Source organism: Apaloderma vittatum, unplaced genomic scaffold (assembly GCF_000703405.1).
Source record: "Apaloderma vittatum isolate BGI_N311 unplaced genomic scaffold, ASM70340v1 scaffold9456, whole genome shotgun sequence".
NCBI classification, from domain to species: Eukaryota; Metazoa; Chordata; class Aves; order Trogoniformes; family Trogonidae; genus Apaloderma; species Apaloderma vittatum.
In genome coordinates this window covers 22,499-43,075 of record NW_009720034.1, presented here as the reverse complement: position 1 = coordinate 43,075, position 20,577 = coordinate 22,499, and the positions used below count along the sequence as shown (strand labels likewise).

The following is a 20,577-nucleotide window of genomic DNA, read 5'->3' as shown; positions in this document are numbered from 1 at the left end:
GGTGAGACAGGGTGAGAAACACATAAGACCTTGTTGCCATGTAAGCACAGCTCAGCAATAACTAAAACATCAGTCTGTTATCAACACTGTTTTTGTCACCAATGCAAAACATAGCAGGACACAAGCTACTACAAAGAAAATTAACACAAACAAAAGTAGTACATCAGTACAAATAAATTATATTTGCTTCAGCTGTAGGAAATCTAATCAATTCCAAATAAAAAGAAACAAAAAGAAAATAAGTACTTAGTAAATACTACTGGTAAAGCTGAAATGAGAAAATAAGAGTAGCACCAGACAGATCTTTAATTTCATAGAATGCTAAAGTCACCTTGAAGGAAGAGAAATTTTTAGAAAATATGCCACTAGCTTTCCATTCAGAATTTGTCTCCCTCTTTGCTTTTAAAGATGGAACTTCAAATTCTAAGTCGTCTGTGGATTTTTAATAGGTATTTTTAGTATATATTGTACTACTATAGGGTATAATTGTACTAGTTACCAAATACATCAATGAAGTCTTAAACTAGACCCATAAAGGGGAAAAAAATAAGATTGACTTTGTATGTAGAACTTTGGAGGCTTATATTTTTGTGCTCTGTTTTTTTGTACACAATTATGTTTTTACAAATGAATGCTTCCTCCATGAATGCCTTGCACTGGAGAGACCAAATATCCTTTTTGTTTATATGGAAAACAGTTTTGTTCTAACTTTTGCCTCTGCTCTACAGAAACAGCACTTAACTGAAGTAATGAAAGAAGCTGAAGTTTGTGAGGCAAGAAACTCAAGTGCTCATACAGAAGAGAATTAAATACTGCCGTCTTTTTCCAGTGACCCTTAACAGACTTGACATTAATACAGTTTAGGCAATCTAGCAGGATCAACCCTGGAACAAAGTGTATTTTTGCAAACTTGGATTAAGATACATTGGCAGGGGTCCACAGCACGAAACTTGCCTAACGGATATTCCTACAGCTCTCTAAAGTCTTAACACGTTCTGCTGGAGCAGTATTCTTTTTCAAAGTTGCCGTTTGTAGGAAATTGTAGCTACATTACATCCTGTTGGGCGTTATTTAACAGATATTTGCTACTCACTGAAGCAGAATTACTCAACAGAAGCAGATAGATTCTGTGTCTTGACACTGTTTCTAGTCTTTAATGAAAGATTAATCTTTACTGCATAATCCATCTCTCCAGAAATATCCATCTCCCTCTTTTTTAGCAACAAAGCAGTGACAAATCAAGATAATACTATCTCTCAACTAATGTAAAAAGAGATAGCAAAATCATAAGCCTGAGTACATAAAAATATTTGAAATCCATTAATATAGATCTAAAAGGCTTTGATATAATTTAAAAACTGTATCCTAACTGGCTTCATAGGTCTTGTCATTATTGATTTTTCTAAGAAAAAAAAGTAGCACAAGACTGTACTCCTTCAGCGGTAACATCCTTTCAAATGCATTTGCAGATAAATAGAGCTTCCCCATTTGTACTCCCACAGAAGAGATGTCTTAGATACACATAGAGAAACCCCCTGGATCTTCAAAAGGTTCACACCTATCGCTTTCAAGGTATGAGACAGCTACTGGACAAAAGTATTTTATTCCTGGTAATCACATAAGAAAAAAAACTCAACACAGCAGATATGAGTCAGTCTCTCTGGCATTTTGGAACAATTAAAACGGTTATGGAAAATTAGTCCTCAAGTCCAGAGTTCAAGTCCGTAAGAAGAAGCAAACTGCAGGGTTTTTTCCTTTTGGTGACTGTTTTTCACATGTTTTTCTGACTGTTCTGAGGTAAATAAAGCTTTTTATTTATGAAAGTGCTTATCACAACATAGAATGAGTTACCACAATACAGTTTCAACTCTAAGGAGCGAGCTGAGCAAGCATACATGAAACCAAATCATTTGGCTAGTTGTAGATGAAATAATTTTGGCTCTTGTAGAGGTGGTGACACACCAGGAAGTGTATTCAAAGAAAATATCAGGAACTTTAAGCCCCCTCAGAATTTTAACTTTTGTTTCAAAAAGAGCCAAAAAACCAAACCAAACACTTTTTGAAACTAAATAAATAAATCTTTCATTTTCCTTTTTCCATTTTTAAATTTTTTCTTCCTCAATAAAATTTGCTGAAAGAAACAATACAAGCGTCAAGAAGAAAAGATTGGGGAAAAAACCTTTTTCTACTTTAAAAAATAGTGAAGCTTCATAGAAGTACATTTAAAGCTGAAAATATAATAGAAAACATACTAATTGATCACCTTTTACCCTTTTCTGAGAAAGGCTTTTGCAGTGCCAGAGCTGTCCTGTACTGCTAAAGCCAAATCATTCTGTAAAATTGTGTTAGCTTTTGTATGGGAATGCTTCTGAAGCCAAGGGGTCCCTGGCCACTTCAGAAGCCCAGAGGAAATGACAGGCAGAGATTGAGATCTATATCTGAAATCTTTACACTCTCACATTTCATAAAAACAGCTTACGAATCACAACAGGTTTCAGAACTAAAAATCTCATGAAGTGTGTTTGTCCTCCTGTGGACACTAATTCATCTATGGTTTGAATGCAAGGCTTCATTCTTTTCCAGTGAGGAATACACCACAACCCAGGCTGCAGTCAAATTCTGCAAGCTGGAGGGAAAACGAAGCAATAGCAGCAGCTGCACCTTGGGAACATTTTCCTTTTTTTCTGTTCTGCCTGCAATACTTTTGAAGTAACTGCAATTGACTCTGTGAGGGTGTCAGAAACAAACACAGTGAATCTTGACCAACTTAAGTACATCATCAGAGGCAAAAAAAATCATTCTAGTGTGGCTCATGGCCATCAGAAGGCATGGACGAGCTCAACACAGAACCACCAGGATGTGTAAGAAGGCCTATGTGGTCAAGGTCCTAAAGACACTGACATTCCAGATAGCATAGCAGTAGACAAGAGACAGAAATAAGCAACTTGCCTGTGGAACTGGTAGATGGGCAGAATGTGTTGTTTCCTTTCACAGTAGGACAGAAAAGCAAGATCAGTTTACTGACCTTGAAGAGGAGCAATGGATGTAAGGCTCCAGTTCTATGATCATAAACATCTTGTCACTAGAGCCCCTGCAGCTGCCCTTTTTTAGCAGATCTTGTGTCCTGAGAGTCTCTCAGAAGCTGTCACTTTGACAGACAGCTGTACCTGCACTGGCCTTGCCACCCCACTTAGCTGGTGCACAACCCCACGTAATTCCTTTCCATACCTCCTGACTACTTTCACAAAATGTTAAGTCCCAGCTGCCTTAATCCCGCACTTCTGATGTTATTTCTCAGGCAGAATATGTAATTAACTCTTTTCATTTTTCACCTCAAACCAATCCATCTATTTCCTAATACAATGTTGGTTTTACCTTTTTGGAAACAATTGTAGTGTGTTAGATCCTCTGCTAGTTAAGTGCCCAGAGAATAATTATGAGGTTGATAAATCCTGAATAGTTACTTTCCAAAGCAAGAAGGCAACACCATAGACAAAAACACCAACCTTAAAGGAGAAAAAAAAAGCTACTAAGCAAGCCTGTGTAAATCAATATCCCTGTTTTAATTAAATAGTTGACCTGCTCAATAAGCCACAGCAAAAGAGACTGGAAGAAGGGAGCAGGAAAAATTGTATTTTTTTTCTCCAGTCATGAAAAATTGTGTTTACTAATTGAAATACATTAAAATCTTAGGTCTCAACTATTCCTATCCCTGTATTGGTTCATATATGGTGATGGTTCATGTATGAATTATTCTGTGATTCTATTACATAAACCAGGAAGGTGAGGAATACAGTTAGAATATTTACTAGTACATCTTTATTATAATCCTGATCTGTTAGCCCTATGGCACTGAATGGATAAAGGGAGGTGATGGGATGAAATGTTCAACTCAATGTTCTTGAACTAGTTGTTTGGTCATAACTGCAAAAAATTACATCCAGAGTGTCTGGAAAGAAAGAGGGTACAGGTGCACCTCCTTTCATAGATTCATGGAATAGAATCTTAGAATCATGAATTTTGGAAAAGACCTCTAAGATCAAGTCCAACTACCAACCCAGCACTACCACCATGACTAAACCATGTCCTGAAGTGCCACGTCTACATATTTTTTTAACTCTTTCAGGGATGGTGACTCAGTCATTTCCCTGGGCAGCCTGTTCCAATGCTTCACCACTCTTTCAGTAAAGAAATTTTTCCTAAAACCAATATAAACCTCCCCTGGTGCAACTTGAGCCCATTTCTTCTCACCCTATCACTAGTTACTTGGAAGGCCAACACCAACCTGACTAAAACCTCCTTTCAGGTAGTTGTAGAGAGCGATAAGACCTCCCCTCAGCTTCCAGGCTAAACAATCCCAGTTCCTTCAGCTGGTCCTCATAAGACTTGTTCTCTAGACCCCTCATCAGCTTTTCTATCCTTCTCTGGACCCAATCCAGCACCTCAATGTCTTTCTTATACTGTGACGCCCAAGACTGAACACGATACCGAAGCTGCAGCCTCACCACTGCCAAGTACAGGGACACGATTTCTTCTCTGCTCCTGCTGGACACACTAACTGTGATAAAGTTCAGGATGCCACTGGCCTTCCTGGCCACCTGGGCACACTGCTGGCTCATGTTCAGCCGGCTGTCAACCAACACTCCCAGGTCCTTTTCCAACAGGCGGCTGTCCAGCCACTCCTTCACAAGCCTGTAGCATTGCCTGGGGTTGTTGTGACCAAAGCGAATGATGTAGCACTTGGTCTTGTTCAAATTCATAGAGTTGGCCTCAGCCCATCCATCCAGTCTGTCCAGATGCCTCTGCAGAACCTTCCTACTCTCAAGCAGACCAACACTCTTGCTGAACTTGGTGTCCTGTGAGAACTTACCGAGAATGCACTCGGTCCCCTCATCCAGATCATTGATAAAGATGTTAAACAGGGCTGGCCCCAATACTGAGCCCTGGGAGACACCACATGTGACTAGCCATCAACTGGAATTTAACTCCCTTCACTCTCCAGGCTCAGCCATCCAGTCAATTTTTAATCCAGAGAAGAGTACACCTGCCTAAGCCATAAGCCACCAGCTTCTCTAGCAGAATGATGTGGGAGATGGGGTCAAAGGCTCTACTAAAGTCCAAGTAGACAACATTCACAGCCTTTCTCTCATCCACTAGGCAGGTCACCTCATCATAGAATTTTGCCTGTGGTCAGGCTGCAACTTTCAGTCTAGGCCACAAAGGAGAAGTAAAATCCTGCTTCATACACATTTGGCCCACAAGCTCTTGAACTGAAATAAGTAGATCAATACACAATGTGAAGCACACCTCAGCATGATTCAGTCAGCCTCTTCAGCTCTCCATTCATTTTAAAAGTCCATTGCACTCCCATAAAACCTGTTGTTGGATTAAGATGAGTATTTTCAAGTATTTTATGTTTAATGACATTCTGGCATTCTGCTGCTAAGACTGTCTGGAAAATTCCTACCCAGCATTTACTGCATTTCCACTCACTTTTAGTTTGAGAAAACACATTGAGGCATAGTGGCTATTTTCATTCATTCTCTTTTAAGTCTGTTAGGAGAAAAAAATATAAATCAGAATATTTTAATTTAATAGTAATAATTTGCAAGACACAGTTATGTGGGAGAAGACTATCTCCAGAGTCCCCAGTAATGACCAGCTTTTATCTTGTTGCCAAATCATAGGTTATATAATGGTGTATGTAAAATGAAGATTGGCCTAATATCATTCATATAACTGGTAATTAATCAGCCCTTTTAAAGTTCTGCCTGTATTTCATCTTGCCTAAAAGTAAAAAAAATTACCATCAGAGGACATCTGGAACATGTGTCTTCCTTCCAGACATCCTGCCTGCTGCATAAAAATTTGTGATGCTTATTTATCCATTTGCCAATCAACTTCTCAGCCAGTCTCACCCCTCACTGCTCCTCCCTGTTCCAAAGCCACAGAAAGTCAAAATGTTGGTAACTCCTAATGGCCCTGCAATCCATGCTCTGTAGATGAAGAAATTGGCAAAGCAGGTTTCATCGGGGCAATCAAATGAGTTTTAAGAGGACCCACTAAAAAACTATCTAATAGAAACTTGTACTGTACAAGACATATGTCTGAAAACAATTCTTAATCAGCTAGCTTATGGGGCTACTGAAATGATGTCCAGACATCATAGATGTTAGTATTAATTAGGAATTTCTACTCAAACCAAGTTAAATGTTGAATATACACTTGAAAACTTCAGAACTGCTCAAGAGCTCATAGTTAAACACACATCCTAAAGAAGTTCTCCCATCCCAATAAGGAATTACTCTATCATTTATCTTTTTCAATTTTATTTACAATGTTTATCATCCTGATGATTGTGTGGATTTCTAAAATGGCAGTTCAGCTTTTACTTGTGTGAATTTAAAAATTAACATCGGCTGACATGAGTTTAAGGTGATTTTTATTATTCCCTTGCATTCTACCTCCCATAAATTTTGTAATTCATTTGCACTTATACTATATAGTTTGGAGGCAGCAAAAATACACAAATAACCAAAACTCTGGATTATTAGAGATGTACCAACACAAAACTAAAGTTAATCATGGTTGATTCAAATAAGGTTAAACAATTCCAGGAAATTAAGTGATGAATTAAATGTATCATGTCACTGCTAGATCTAGATAAATTAATTTTAACATAAATTATTCCATTACCTTAATTATCCTTTCTGGTTTTTACAAATTAATTATTCCCTCAATGTTTCTCAGTTGAAGAAAAAATTTTGTATAAAGCTACTTCACAGTTCAGGATGTTCACTTGTACTGTGATTTCTGATTCAAGCCTTTTGTTAAATTTTTTATAGTTCTGATGCTCTGGTCTTAACCTGGCCTCATGAAAGCTTCTGGCATGAACACCCACATTTAAAAATGTGTTTGTTTGAATTGGAGACTAGATCAAGAATGCTGCCATGAAGTTAATGAACAGCAGGTACCAGTAAACCACAGATCTTTCCAAAGGAAAACCTGCAAATTGTAAAAGATGCTCTCAAATCATCCAACTCCAGACAGACTAAGGTGATTTTAGACCGGATGGCTACATATAGAGTGAGAAATCAAAGACAGCAGCCTTAGTAAAACTAAAGTACTTTTAAAAAGCTTTATTTGTTTTCATCCATCACTGATTTTCTTTTCCCCACAGGATGAATTAGTTTTAACTTTAACCTGTTTCTGCAGAGCAGAGAAATGTGTTACTGCAGGAGATTCAAGCAGTGCATATCACTAGCTGCTATGGAAGACCATGGCTAGTTAAAGAAGTTCTCAGTGGACCCATAATATTACTAGGCTGTAGCAGTAGATTGATGAAAGGACAAAACTGGAAAGAAAATCACTATAAGTACAACAAAAAACCTGCTTCAAGCAATACAAAACAGCAGTAGAGGGTCACTGACAGCTTACCAGAAATAGTCCTAATGTCCACAACAAATTGGGAGGCACATGTGCCCTATCAGAGAAGTAGAAAATATTTTTAAGTGACTCCTACTCTATATAAGAAAAATAATTTCTGTAGAATAACAACCACTTCCCTTGGTTTTATAAATACCTCAAGTCATAGCAAAATATTAGCTTAAAACTGTGGATGTCGTTAATAAATCTCCATTTAATTTCCATGTATTTGCACATTTCAAGAGCAAGATATGGCATTTCATATTCTAAATTCCTTTTCTTTTTACAGAGAATTTTCTAACTCCCTCAGAAAATAACAGGAGAATTTGACACAAGCTTCTGGTTTTGTCTTGTTTGTGGCTTTGCCAAGGCATTTGCATAACAAGTAACATTTTTAGACTACCATTGTCCTTTCTAAGACCTTGAGCTACAGTCTGAGCATGCTTCCTTCTTGGAACTACTGCACCCCACACTACAGGCCAAAGCTGAAAGAAGGTGGATGTAAATACTCATATCAGAGTAATTAGTAGATGTTCCAGTGGCAAAATTATTAAGAATCAGTAGTTAGTCTAGTTGAATTACATTCGTCACTTCAGTCTAGACGTACTTTGTATATCTCTGTACTAGCAATGTTCCACCTCTGCTTTACAAGGCTTACCTGTCCAAAAAGTATTTTAAATGAAAATGGATACTATATTTAAAGTACAGCTAAATTAAAACATCCATAGGAAAATGTAGAAACCCATCAAGCACAACTTTTAAAGTGTTCTCCTGTGGCCTTATTAGAAAAGCAATGCCAGTCTATTAAAACCTTACCTTACCTAAGCTATCAGCTAAGTGAATTGCTGAGATCTAAGTGTATAGCAATAAATATGACACACTTAAGCCCTGACTGTTTCAGTTAATCAGTAATGAAAATGATCTGCCCTTGCAGCCCAATGGGGACCCAAGAGTCAGAGTTGGTAACACAGCACAGGGCATACAGATTTTTCTCAGATCTGGTATAGGAGAACACTAAGCTTGAGACTATCCTACCACCTCACATTACACTGTGGATGTCTTTTTGGTGTCTTGAAGCCCAGTTCTTCAGATTGTGTGGCAGCTTCGGGGAAGGGCTACCTGACCACAAATGAACAAAATCAGTATTTTAGAGCTCTACTTTCAAAAATAACTCACGTTTAGCTCTCTACCATCACCTTCAAGGTGAAGCTATGCTTCTGCAAGCAATCTTTCAACAGTAGTTTGAGTTTTCATTCATTAGTGTTTGAAAATGTTTTGAGACTCATAAGGGAGATGCTACTGAATTCTAAATATGCTTAATTAGCTCTGTTCAGAAGTTTTTTTTACCCAGTCAAGCTGAAAGATCAAAAATATTAAAGAAAGGTAAACTGCAGAACAAAACAAAACAAAAATCAGTTGGGAGATGGTTAAATATCTCCTTGTTTCTCTGTGGAGAAGGCTCATTATATCTCTTCCAAAGTGCATGACCGTCAGGTCCCCACAGACACCTCCCTCTCATGGCTGCAGGCAGTGGTGGCCTAGGATGAGGTCTGGGAGCAGCCTCTGCAGGACATCTTCTCTATCAGCTGTGTTAGTTCATGATAGCTTTCCTTCATTATTATTATTAGCCATGTTCTTATTATTAGATTTTTTTTTTCACAGCACCAACAACACTGGCACTTCACTGGTCATTATTAATTCAGCAAAGTTTTGAAGTATGTGTAATTCCAGCTGTCCAGCTTCCCTGGATCTTTGCTCTGGTTCTTCCCTGTGCATTAAACCTTTCATTATTCAGTGCAGTTATTTATTACCCTATTTATAGATTCAGTACAATCTTCTAACTGACATTTTCAACGAAAGGTCAGCTGAAATACACACAGTGTTCCTTGTATCGCCTGCCTTCCCCTCTAAAGGTTCACCAGAGCTAATGTTGCACTTGTCATCTATTTACTCATTACATTGTGCAACAGGCCTTTGATTCCCCGCTGATCTGTATGCAAGGGCTCTCTCCCATGAGGTAGCTTTCGGGTGGCTTTCCTCCTTTCCTTTCCCTTCTAATCAACGTGGTAAAATTTTCAGTATCTCCCATGCTAAATACAGCTTCAGCATATTGCTTAAAATGCCACAGTTAAGTTATTAATTACATACGCCTGGAGCATCAGGCATGTGGCCAATAAAACCAAGGAGCTGAATCAGGAGCTGGGAGCCTAAATCCACCTGTCACTTGTTGTACCTGAAGCCCTTGCACCTTTAGATTTTTTGAAAGTCGAGCACCTCTGTTGTGGGCAGCAGAGGCACCAAGGGATAAGACCACAGATATCATCTTAAAAATCATTCCGGTCAAAATTAACTGAAACTAAGTTTCTCCACTTGTTTCACCAGAGGGACTGTCAGACTTTCTCAGAGTGTAACTAACACAGCAGGCTACACATCAAATACCATTTCTTTCTTTGCGAAGTTTTCCTTCAAAAATCCACTTCCAGATTCAGAGGTGGTCGTGTCAATGTCCCTTTTCATAGTGAAAACCTGAATATTTAGCAGTTTCACTGTGAGATGAAAGAGCTGGACTTCATTCAAGGACTTACATCCTACTTCTTCATTTTTTATGCACTTTATGCGGGGACAAGAACTGTCATTGGGACTGCACTTGAAATTCAAGTGATTCATCTCTTTCCTCTGACATTTGAAAGATGAGGGTTTTAAGCAGCTGCTTTACAAACTGTGATTACCAAGCAGGACACTTAAGACCAGGAGAAGTCGAAGATTTAAGCTATTATTTCCAAGTGAGTTAAGTAGATTCCCTGCTTAGCTTTCCAGAGACTCTCAGTCAGAGCTCTGGATTCTGGGGTCCCACTGTGGACAGGTGACAGGTTCTCAGTCTGACAAACATGAGAAACACGATACACTGATTTTCCACTGTTGAAAATATTGTCATTTTGCTTTCTAAGGAGGAATGGAACTTCCACATCCTGAATTCCTACTATGTATCTCTGTGGGAAGAAGATATCTCACAAGATACTTCAGGGGAATGGGATTCAGTCACACCTGGTGAGGGTCTTGCACACAGACTTTCAGTCAAGTTTCTGGCACTAATTGACCCTCTTTCTCTAAAAGTGAATTTGGTACAAGTTTGTCTACAAGAACATTTTTTAAAACAGCCCAGTCCTTAGAGCAGGAAAAAGCAATTCATCTTCATCCTCTGTAAGAGTGAAGTATAAAATTACCACACATTTAAAATGCTTACTTCTCCAAGCTCCACTATTTATCTACTACTGTATGAGCAGAGGGCAGGAATCTACTCTCCTTGTTATAGCCAAGGCTCTTTATCTCCTCTGGAAAAAACTTTAGGGAAAAAGCTACTTTTGGTTTCGGTGATGCATCTCCAAGCTGAGGTCAATGTTTTTGCTGCTAAAAGTGATGTTGCTATAGATTTAAAACAAAATTGAAGTATAGCAGTATTTCTTGCTGCCCTTTGGAAGGAAGAATGTGTTGGACAGACTCCCCTAACTTTAAAAGCACAAGAAAACTGTGAAGCAAAAATAATAGTAAGGTCTACGTAGTTCTATCCCAGCACTACGAATTGCTGGGATATAGGAATTCAGGGATTTGGGTCCTGACTCAAAATCCATGCAAAGTTTTCCAGAACGAAGTTCAGAGCAAAAAGTGATAACACAAAGATAATAGATATTCCTAGGGTCATTTTTTCAGGCTAGGTGAAGTGGGCACAAAGTTTCTGTGCAAAATAAAAAAGCCAATGATAAAGCTAATTTACAGGCAGCATCACTTAGTGCTATCTTGTTAAAAAATGGCAATCTAGAGAGAAAAATTAATCTTGTTTTCTTTGTTGTTTTTTGGATGTTTTTTCTTGTGGTTAATTGGGGCATTTATGCAACAAAACATCAAAAAAGTTCATTTGAAGCCTTTGAAAATCATCTGGAGCCAGCCTACAAAGCTTACAGATCCAATTCTCATCTTGCTTTAATCAAGTGTAAAACCGCCCTAACTGAAAGGAGATGAATCACCATCTGGAGGGAGCTGTGCAAATAACATTTCTACCACCCTTCTGAAAGATGTGATGGTCTTCCAGGAGAAGTTTGTGTCTGAACTTAAAATCCCTGACCCTCAACCACCCAGAGTGGGACACACTGCAAAGCCCTTCCTGCCTCCGGGGCCAGGCTTCCTTCCCATCAGAGGTTTGGAGATGGTCTCTCTGATGAGTTCTGCTGCAGGGCTGGGACATGGCCAAGGCATGCACTTGGACCCAGAAACGCAGAAGCACTCCTAAGCACTGTATTTTTGACATAGGTTTTACATGCTGATGTGTGACCAAAGCCATCACCATTGAAAATGTAGGCCTATTTAGAGAACAGAGAGTATGTGTTCTTATGACCATTTGCAGAGAGGGAATTCTTTTAGACATCTAGATATTTCCCAAATTTTATTTCCATGCTGTACTAAATGAAAGTATATTGTTACACACAGCTGAGAAAAGAACAGAAAGCAAAATATGAGACATCATCTGGCACTGTAGAAATCTGGTTTTCACCTATATCTGGTTTATAATATTCTCATCTAGTCACCTCTGAGTCAGAAAGAATATAGTAGATCTAGGAAAAAGACACAAGGACAACAAAGTATGAAAACTCCAGTTCAGATTAAATAGGCTAGGCTCCTTTCCTGGAATATAGCGGAATATAAGGGAGTAAGATAATGAAAGGCACAGAGAAAGTGAATGAGGACCAGTTATTTCTCTTCTTCACATCATAAGGACTCAAGAGCATTGAAGAAAATTTCCAAGTATGTGTTTTATAATAGAAAAAAATGTATTTTTCCACGCAGCATATCTAAACTGTGAAACTTGCTGTCACAAGGTGTGGCAGATGAGTATAAAGACATCAAAAACTGATTAGATAAATTCTTGTAAAAAACATTTATTCAGAGCTATCAGTCACAAAATTGTAAGTATAACCGCCTACTCAAGAGGTACATAAGCCATAGCTTGATAGAAGCTGTAAGGGTTTTCCAGAGGATTACCATGCACATGTCCAGGCTTTGTATAATTCCCCTAAACAACTGCTCTTTATTTTGATGGAGACCCTTCAGCCCTCGGTGCTCAGTAGAGCCAGATGCATGTTGTTAAGGTTTTTTAGGCAAGCAGCTCAAGAAGCAGCTGTTATAGGGATAGTGTGTAAGGACCGTAAGAATTTAAATTTTACTAGACAGTGTAACAAGTGCTAGGGGAACTCTTTGTTCTGATTCACTATCGTTTTCAAAAGTTCAGGATGCAAAAAACATTTGAGATTTTTTCTTCAGCTTTAGTTTTAGACTGTTGCTACTTTGTTCACAGGTGGAGAAAATATGTGAGAAAAAAGCTGCAAACTGGGAAGTAGTGTAACAAATTACTGCATGTCAAAGAGCAGAAAGGTTAGGGAAAAAGAAACTATACATCCTTACATACATTTAGTTTGTGGACATAATTTTTGAATGTACTTTATATTTGGGAGTAAGAACTACACACATATAGTCATGTATGTAAGTATAGACACACACATACATATCTCAGATTATCCTTTTATCTCTTGTATGAAGAACAAGATGGATCCAAGTTGCACACAATTGAGGTTGTAATGTATGATAAAATTATAAAAAGAGGGAAAGCATCTCACGTGGAGATAATCTAGCACAGAGACTTGTGCAGGCATCTCCATCACAGCCTGCATGACTCTCCATCCCTTTTCATCCATTTCCATGTCCGTATTCCATACCCTATTCACCCACCCTGTCTAGGAGGAAGGGCGCTGTGTATGCAAACCAACAAAAATGAAGAATGGGATCACCCATTGCGATCCCTGAACATAGCAATTTTCACCATGGACTGGTCTTCTATGTAAGAAGTTAACCAGAAACAGAAGAAGGATTTACTACAAGAGAGGCAGGAAAATCCCCAACGAGGTTTTGGACACAGAACAGAGTTGAGATTTCAGAGTGTAGATTTTTGTGAAGGAGTTTGTTGCTTTCCCACGGATTTTTGAACTTTTCTTAAAGTTCGTCTGTGCAGGAAATTCCTGTGGTTTCTGCACTAATTTCGTGCAGGATTCCTGAAAAATGCAACTAAAGTCTCCAGAGAGATACTTAGAGAAGGTTTTCTAACAGGAAATCCTAAGCAATGGGAAAGTGCAACCCGCTCCCAAAAGGGAGTTGGACACCAGCTGCATGGAAGTTGGAGACCTGTAGGCTGTAGAGCTAAAAGCAGTCATCCCTCCCAGCACAGACACAGATGCCGTAGTACTCAGCAGTCAGAGCCCTTTGTGACAGTCCTATGTCCATTTGGGAAGCAGGATCATAAAGCCCATGATCATAAAGTTCTTTTTTCCATTAATTTATAATTGGCTTACATTACAGGAGATGCTAAGGCTCTAGGAAAACTTACTGTGGCCTTGAGCTGGAGAAAAGAATCAGATTTTCCTAATTCTAGTAGAGGAACATTCTGGCTATAGGATTATCTAGACAACACTGTCATTTTCAAAAGCCAGCCTTCTACATCAATCTGGTAAAGCAAGCAAAACTGAGAACAACATATGAAGTGCTTCAGTGTAATCTGGAGACAGAGCAACTTGCTTACCATCAGTCACCATTTGCATTATTGTAGACTAAAGAATCCACTTTTCTGCTTTGCTAGATAAGGTTCTAGTGCATCTAGAAATGTTGTGTTTGTTCAATTCATTGATTTTTTGGTGGTTTTTTATATTCTCCCTGCTCCTACTAATCTACTTATAATAAAGATGAGTTTGTGGAAGTTGACCTTACCTGCAACAGAAGCAAGTTCAGAATAATTTCTGTTAAAAACTTTAAAACTTTCTATTAAAAATCTAAAAAATAGTGACACACAAATTAGAAGCAGTGAAGTGCTAAGTCACCAGAACAGCAGGGGATAACAGAAGTTGGTTTTGGAGCTCTGGGACAGAAGTAGTGTGATTTGAGCTTTTTTCCAATGACAGATACCAAACCATAAATGACTGTCAGTGTAAAGAAGAGTAGTATTAGCTGTGGGGAAACAGTGCAATGACAGCCTAGCAGCTAGTTTTTTCATGATTGTCCTTTGACAGGAAATTTCCTACTTATACAATATTTGCTTGACCCAATCAATGAGGATACTTAGTGTCTTCAAGTCTCTGGTAGAAAAGAAAGCAGGCTAAAAGTTGCTTTTATTCTGTAGGTGAACAGGACAAAGAAAGAGATTAAAACATGTCATGGCCTCACAGAGACATGTATTTTACACATATTCTTACAGTGTAAACAGCCTTTTTTTGCAGGAACTTTCTAGCCTGTTCTTGAAATACTTTCATTTCCCCTGTAAGCTGTTTTATCTCCTCACCTGTAAAGCTTAATAATGAGGATGTGATGCTGACACCTAGAGGAACATAGGTATGAATGTAAATATGTTGTATTAGTCTGTAACTCTCTTTCAGAATGTGATTCTTAATAAGGCATCTGTTTAAATTGAGAAGTGAAAGCCTGTGATGTAATATTCCCTCTGTGAATAATCTGTAAGGTTAGCAGACGCATTACAATGAATAACCAATAATAGTGGGTTTTCCAGCAATCCAGTTTAATAACTTCTTCTTATGTCTGTGTTTATACACCAGATAAACTTTGAACAAAAAAAGTAATGTACAATTCAAGAAAATACCCAAAGCTATTACAGTATTGGCTTCCTCTTTGTTGATTTACAATTAGGTACAAGACTATCTTATTTGCAATATCCAGTGAAGATTTAATGATTTATTTACAATATCAGCTGGTGCCTTTCAGTATGTAATTGAATTGTCTCCTTTTGCTATTTACAGTCATAGCAACAAGAGCCCACTCACAGGTGCCAGTTATGGATAGAATTAAGAGGTGGACTGAAACAAGTTGAGATTCTCACTACCGGCCACAAATACACCTCTGAAATCCTGTTTTCAGATATAGCTGAAGGAAGATTCCAGCACCTAGTATACTGATATAACCATTATATTTATAGTCAAAACAATAAGGTGTCTCCACTGATAATAACATTCCCACTCATGTCAGAGGGAAATACGTGCAAGCTAGAGGCAATATATATTTTAAGGTGCAGCAGACAAAAGTCATAACTCTGGTGCTAAAGATGCACTCAACTTAACTTGTCAGAGACCTTCAAAGCAAATGAATGCACAAAGTATGTTATCTTTCTAAACATGTGGGGTGGAGTTTTCTACAATTCTTATACCAGAGATTAAATTAGGAGGGGGAAAAATTATAATTTTATCATAATACACAAACTGATTCATAGAATCAGAAAATAACTTGAGTTAGAAGGAGTCGGTGCAGGTCATCTACTCCTAATCATTCAACACTGGGTCAACTTGAAAGTTAGAGTCAGATTTCAACTTAAAGCAGATTGTTCAGGGCTGTGTCCAGTCAAGTTCTGAATATCTCCATGGATGGATCTTGTGCATCTGTTCCCACATTTGTCTACTCTTATGGTAAAAATAATTTCCTAACACCTAATTAGAACTTCTGCCATGATGGTATAACCTAAGGCACATCAAATTGATCGTAACCGTGGCCAGCAGATCAAAGAGGTGATTCTGCTCCTCTACTCTGCTCTGGTGAGACCTTGCCTGGAGTACTGTATCCAGCTCAGAAGCCCTCAACACAAGAGGGACATGGACCTGTTAGAGCAGAACCAGAGGAGGGCCACAAAAGTAATCAGAGGGCTGGAACACCTCTCCTATGAAGACAGAATGAGAGAGTTGGAGTTGTTCAGCCTGGAGAACAGAAGACTCCAGCAAGAACTTATAGTGGCTTTTCAGTACCTGAAGGGGGCCTATAGGAAAGCTGGAGAGGGACTGCTTACAAGAAATGTAGCAATAGAACAAGGGGTAATGGTTTTAAACTAGAGCAGGGTAGATTTACATTAGATGTTAGAAAAAAGTTCTTTACAATGAGGATGGTGAAACACCAGAACAGGCTGCCCAGAGAGATGGGGGATGCTCCATCCTTAGAGACATTCAAGGTCAGGCTTGACGGGGCTCCCCACTCACTGCAGAGCGGTTGGGCTAGATGATCTTTAAAGATGCTTTCCAACCCAATGCATTCTATGATTCTATGACAGTCCTTCTATTGACAAAACTAGCTTTAGACCACCCTTAAACCAGGTATAACACGGGTTATTCTTTCAGCTTGTCAGAATAAGTTGTTAATTTTCCAAACGTATTTTCTGGTGTTTAGTCAGTAGGGCACCATAATTGAAGTATTTTCATAGCTTATATCTCAGTGCAAGCTATCTACTATTCACTGGCAAGAAGAAATCAATGTCACAGTTGCAACCTCTTCATCTGTGTCAAATCCAGTATCTTGTACATTAAGCAGCTGTTGCACAGCAGAATGTTTATAAGAGCATGATTAGTTGTACATTACACAAAAGATATGAGGATTTTACATTAGAATCCTCTCAGCAAAGATAAAATCTGTTTGCTTGGGGAGCAAAAGTACCGTCTGCTTCAGTTACATGTGCTTGAGGTTTTGAAATCACTGTTTTGCCATTTCCTGCTATGCTTTCTGATCAAACTTGTTTTGTCTCTCCCAGCTTGAAAGATGTAATCTACAGCACAGCTTCCTCCAGTAACACAAGCTATTCCTAGGTGAAAGGTTTTCCTAATGTCTGTACAAAGGCAGCCACTCACTCAGTCTTTTCATCTACACGAAACATTACATGATTGTCTAGAGACCATGTACCCTTTAATTCCTTAGCCCTGGTGAATAAAGAAAATAGACAAATTAAATCATCTTAATCTTCATATTCAGCCTTAAAATCCACCTATGGTACATCTTACCCCACATTGCTAAGAACACATATAGTCAGATATGACCAAGCATTGTATCCAACCTGGAAAATTTGGTGGTAACGCTGTTGTCTTACATAATACATATTTCATGGTAGTAAAACAGTCATGACTGCAATACAAGAGTGCTGATATGTGCATATATATTGGTCATAACTGTTGAGCTACTTCTCTGATATTATGTTCTTAGAATGAAATAGCAAAAAAAAAAAAGTTAATTCTGGGCATCAAAATAAGCCATGCTGTATCTAGAGTGACAAATACCAAGAGAAACACACGCTGAGATGCTCATGTGCATGGCAGGTCACACTCATCACATTTCGCAGAAATCAAAATAAGGCTTTCTCTGTATAATTCTCTTATAAGATCCAGTCTTCAGTCTTCTGAGATTCAGAAAATTCTTTCTCCCCATAGTAGAGATGCACTGAGTAGCTCCGCAGAGAGGTGTGTGGAGGGAAAGAAAGGCAAAATCGCATATTAAAAAACGGTTTCCTGTTTGCCGCAGAAATCATGACAGCTGAATGGAGAAAGATGTTCCATAGGCATTTCAGTAGAAGTACACGATGGAGCAAGATGCTGCATTTCCATACTCTTCCCTGGTTTGGTTTTGTTTTCTTAATACTTGTTTGATAACCCACAAACCATTCTCAGACTATAGCAACAAATTATCTCTTTGAATGTCTTTCTCATTTCCTGGCTACGAAAGGCATAGATCAAGGGATCAATCACTGAGTTGCACATAATGAGAATGAGGTACATGTTGAAGTGAGACATGAAGCAAACACAGTAGAGGTTTTGAGGGCAGGAGATCATCAAGATGAGATGAAGGAAGAATGGAGCCCAGCAAACAATGAAGATGCCGAGAAGCATAGTCAAAGTGATGGCTCCTTTCATGCTGGTTCTTTGACGGACAGAGTTGTACCCAGGCAAAGCAGCTATTTTCTTCACATGAGTACGAGCCAGGAGGAACATATGGATGTACAGAGAGATCATGAGGAACAACATGGTAAAAAACATAGTGATGAGACAAATGATCACATAAGTTGATTCGTAATAAAGAATGAAGATAATGCCACAGCCTGTACAAAAGGTCCAGATGCATGCAATAATAAGCCCTGATCTTTTCACCGTCACGATGTTGTGGTAACGCAGGGCATAAAATATAGTGATATACCTGTCTACTGCTATAGCCAGCAAACTGCACATGGAAGCCACGACAGATATGCAGATCATTGAATCAAAGATGTTGTCTATATGACGGACAAAGGCATCTTCCATAATTATGTGTCTATTGTTTATTAAGTATATAGTTATGGTCTCCCAAGCATTCGACACACTAACCAGCATGTCAGCTACTGCTAAACTGCAAACAAAAAAATACATAGGTGAATGCAAGTTCTTGTTCTTAACTATCGCACATATAACTAAGATATTTTCAAGGAGGCTTACAATGCCCAGAGTTAGGAACACCTCAGCCGCAATGACCACTTGTTCACACGGAGATGACTTGCTCTTGACAGTAGGCACACTAAAGTTGCTGGCAAAGGCACTCAAGTTTAGTTCAGAAACATAAAGCTGCGAAGATATGTTCATCTCTGGAAGTAAACACGTCCTGTTCTTTCTGAGGGATTTGCCAAGGAGTGTGGTAAACGCATTTTCCAAAAGGCAAGAGACCCTGCCAAAAAAAAAAAAAAAAGCATGACAAGAACAGGCAGAAGTTGACAAAATGACAAAACAAACATCACTCATGTATATTTAATTTGGCTTGTACACAAGCTGCCTTTTCAACATCATATTCCTCTACTAATTCTAAATTAACCTCTGATAGGCTCAGAGTTTTTTGTACCCATCCTTACCGGTAAATTAAAACTACAGACTAATGAGGAGATTCACGCACCCTTCATTCATAGTTTTGTTTATTCTATTTTGTCCCCCAGAAGTGAGAATAATGTCCTGGAAATAACAAACAGTCTTCAAGGTCTTAATTCTAAGACCCCAGAAATGCAGGAGAAAAGAGTTACATTCAGCAGAACCTCCTCGCTTGAATACAGTACATGCAAGTTTGAATTATTGCCACAGTTAGGAATTGAACGTTTTCGGTAAGAGATTTAAATGTTTTCCTGACCTTTGTGCTTCTTCAGTTCACATGAACTGTATTTTAAACAGCTTGTCTGTGCAATGCTGACATGTTCACTTCAGAGCATGGTATAAAACACCTAACCAAGGCAAATTCATGCATTTCAGGATACACTTAGGTTACAGATTAAGTATGGGTGGAATTCCGTCATAAAAATAAGTTTTCTATTCCTGTTTCATTCAGTGTTTTTTGGTAATGATGATATTCAAGGCAAGTTATAAGCCACCAGATACTTATTAAGGGTGACACTTAAACCTGGTTGTCAGTGACTTGTTGCAAATAAAATTCAAATTATATCAAGATAAATAATTTTCAGTTTTTAAAAGTAGCCTTTGATTTGCAATCATAAATTTACTTTACCTATTTATTAGAGCTGTTCCTTCAGCTGCTCTTCCTCTTCATCACCTGCAACCTTTCTTCCAGAGAGCAGAAGTTTCAGCCCCCTCCTCACCCCACATCTGGCGCTGGGGACTCCTTGGTGGGAATAGATGACAAAAATAGAGGAAAAGGACTAAGGAAATCCATAGAGTCAAAGCTGAGCCATATAAATTGCTTACTGTGCAGCTGCCTTTTTATAGACTCCAAGAAAAAATGACTTCAGTACTCAAACTGTAGCTCCTCCTCCCCTTCTTTGCTCCTCTGAACTTCTCTTTTCATAGATTTTTTTTCAGCAAAGGCTTGGGTGTCTACCACCATCTAGTGGTCTTCTCTCGTCTTTCTAACTGAACAATGCTTCTGATATAAAATTCATTGTGAGTTTTATATATATTAAAGGGGGAAATGCAATAGGCATGCTCTTTTCAAAAAAATTTCTTCTTTTGTTTTCTCTGCTGTTGCTAGTACTCACTTACAGTATGTTTATACTGCAATAGTATTCCAAAACTTATGAGAGTAGAAGATCGTTACTGAAGTGGAAGGCTTATTACTGTTATAAGCATTTGTCTTATGTTCACAGCTATAATTTTGCAGAAACAAGAACCACACTGATACAAAACTCAGAGAACATACAGTCAAGACCGTCACACTACTAACAGAAGAAATACCTCAAGTAATTTTTGTGAAAAAGTAGAACAAATAAACATCTGTGTTACAGTCCACTTGCTAGAATTATGAAGAGGTGGAAGGAGTGCACAATGCATTGCGCCA

General features: G+C 38.5%; 1 protein-coding gene across 1 annotated transcript; it reads right to left on the bottom strand.

Moving 5' to 3' along the window:
* Positions 1-17,909: 17,909 nt before the first annotated feature.
* MC5R (melanocortin 5 receptor) lies at positions 17,910-19,962 on the bottom strand. The gene is made up of 2 exons (XM_009870873.1): positions 19,792-19,962; positions 17,910-18,969 (listed from the first exon to the last, which is right to left on the bottom strand). Exon 2 carries the CDS (start codon positions 18,885-18,887, stop codon positions 17,910-17,912), a length of 978 nt encoding a protein of 325 aa, XP_009869175.1. The 5' UTR covers positions 18,888-18,969; positions 19,792-19,962.
* Positions 19,963-20,577: the final 615 nt, after the last annotated feature.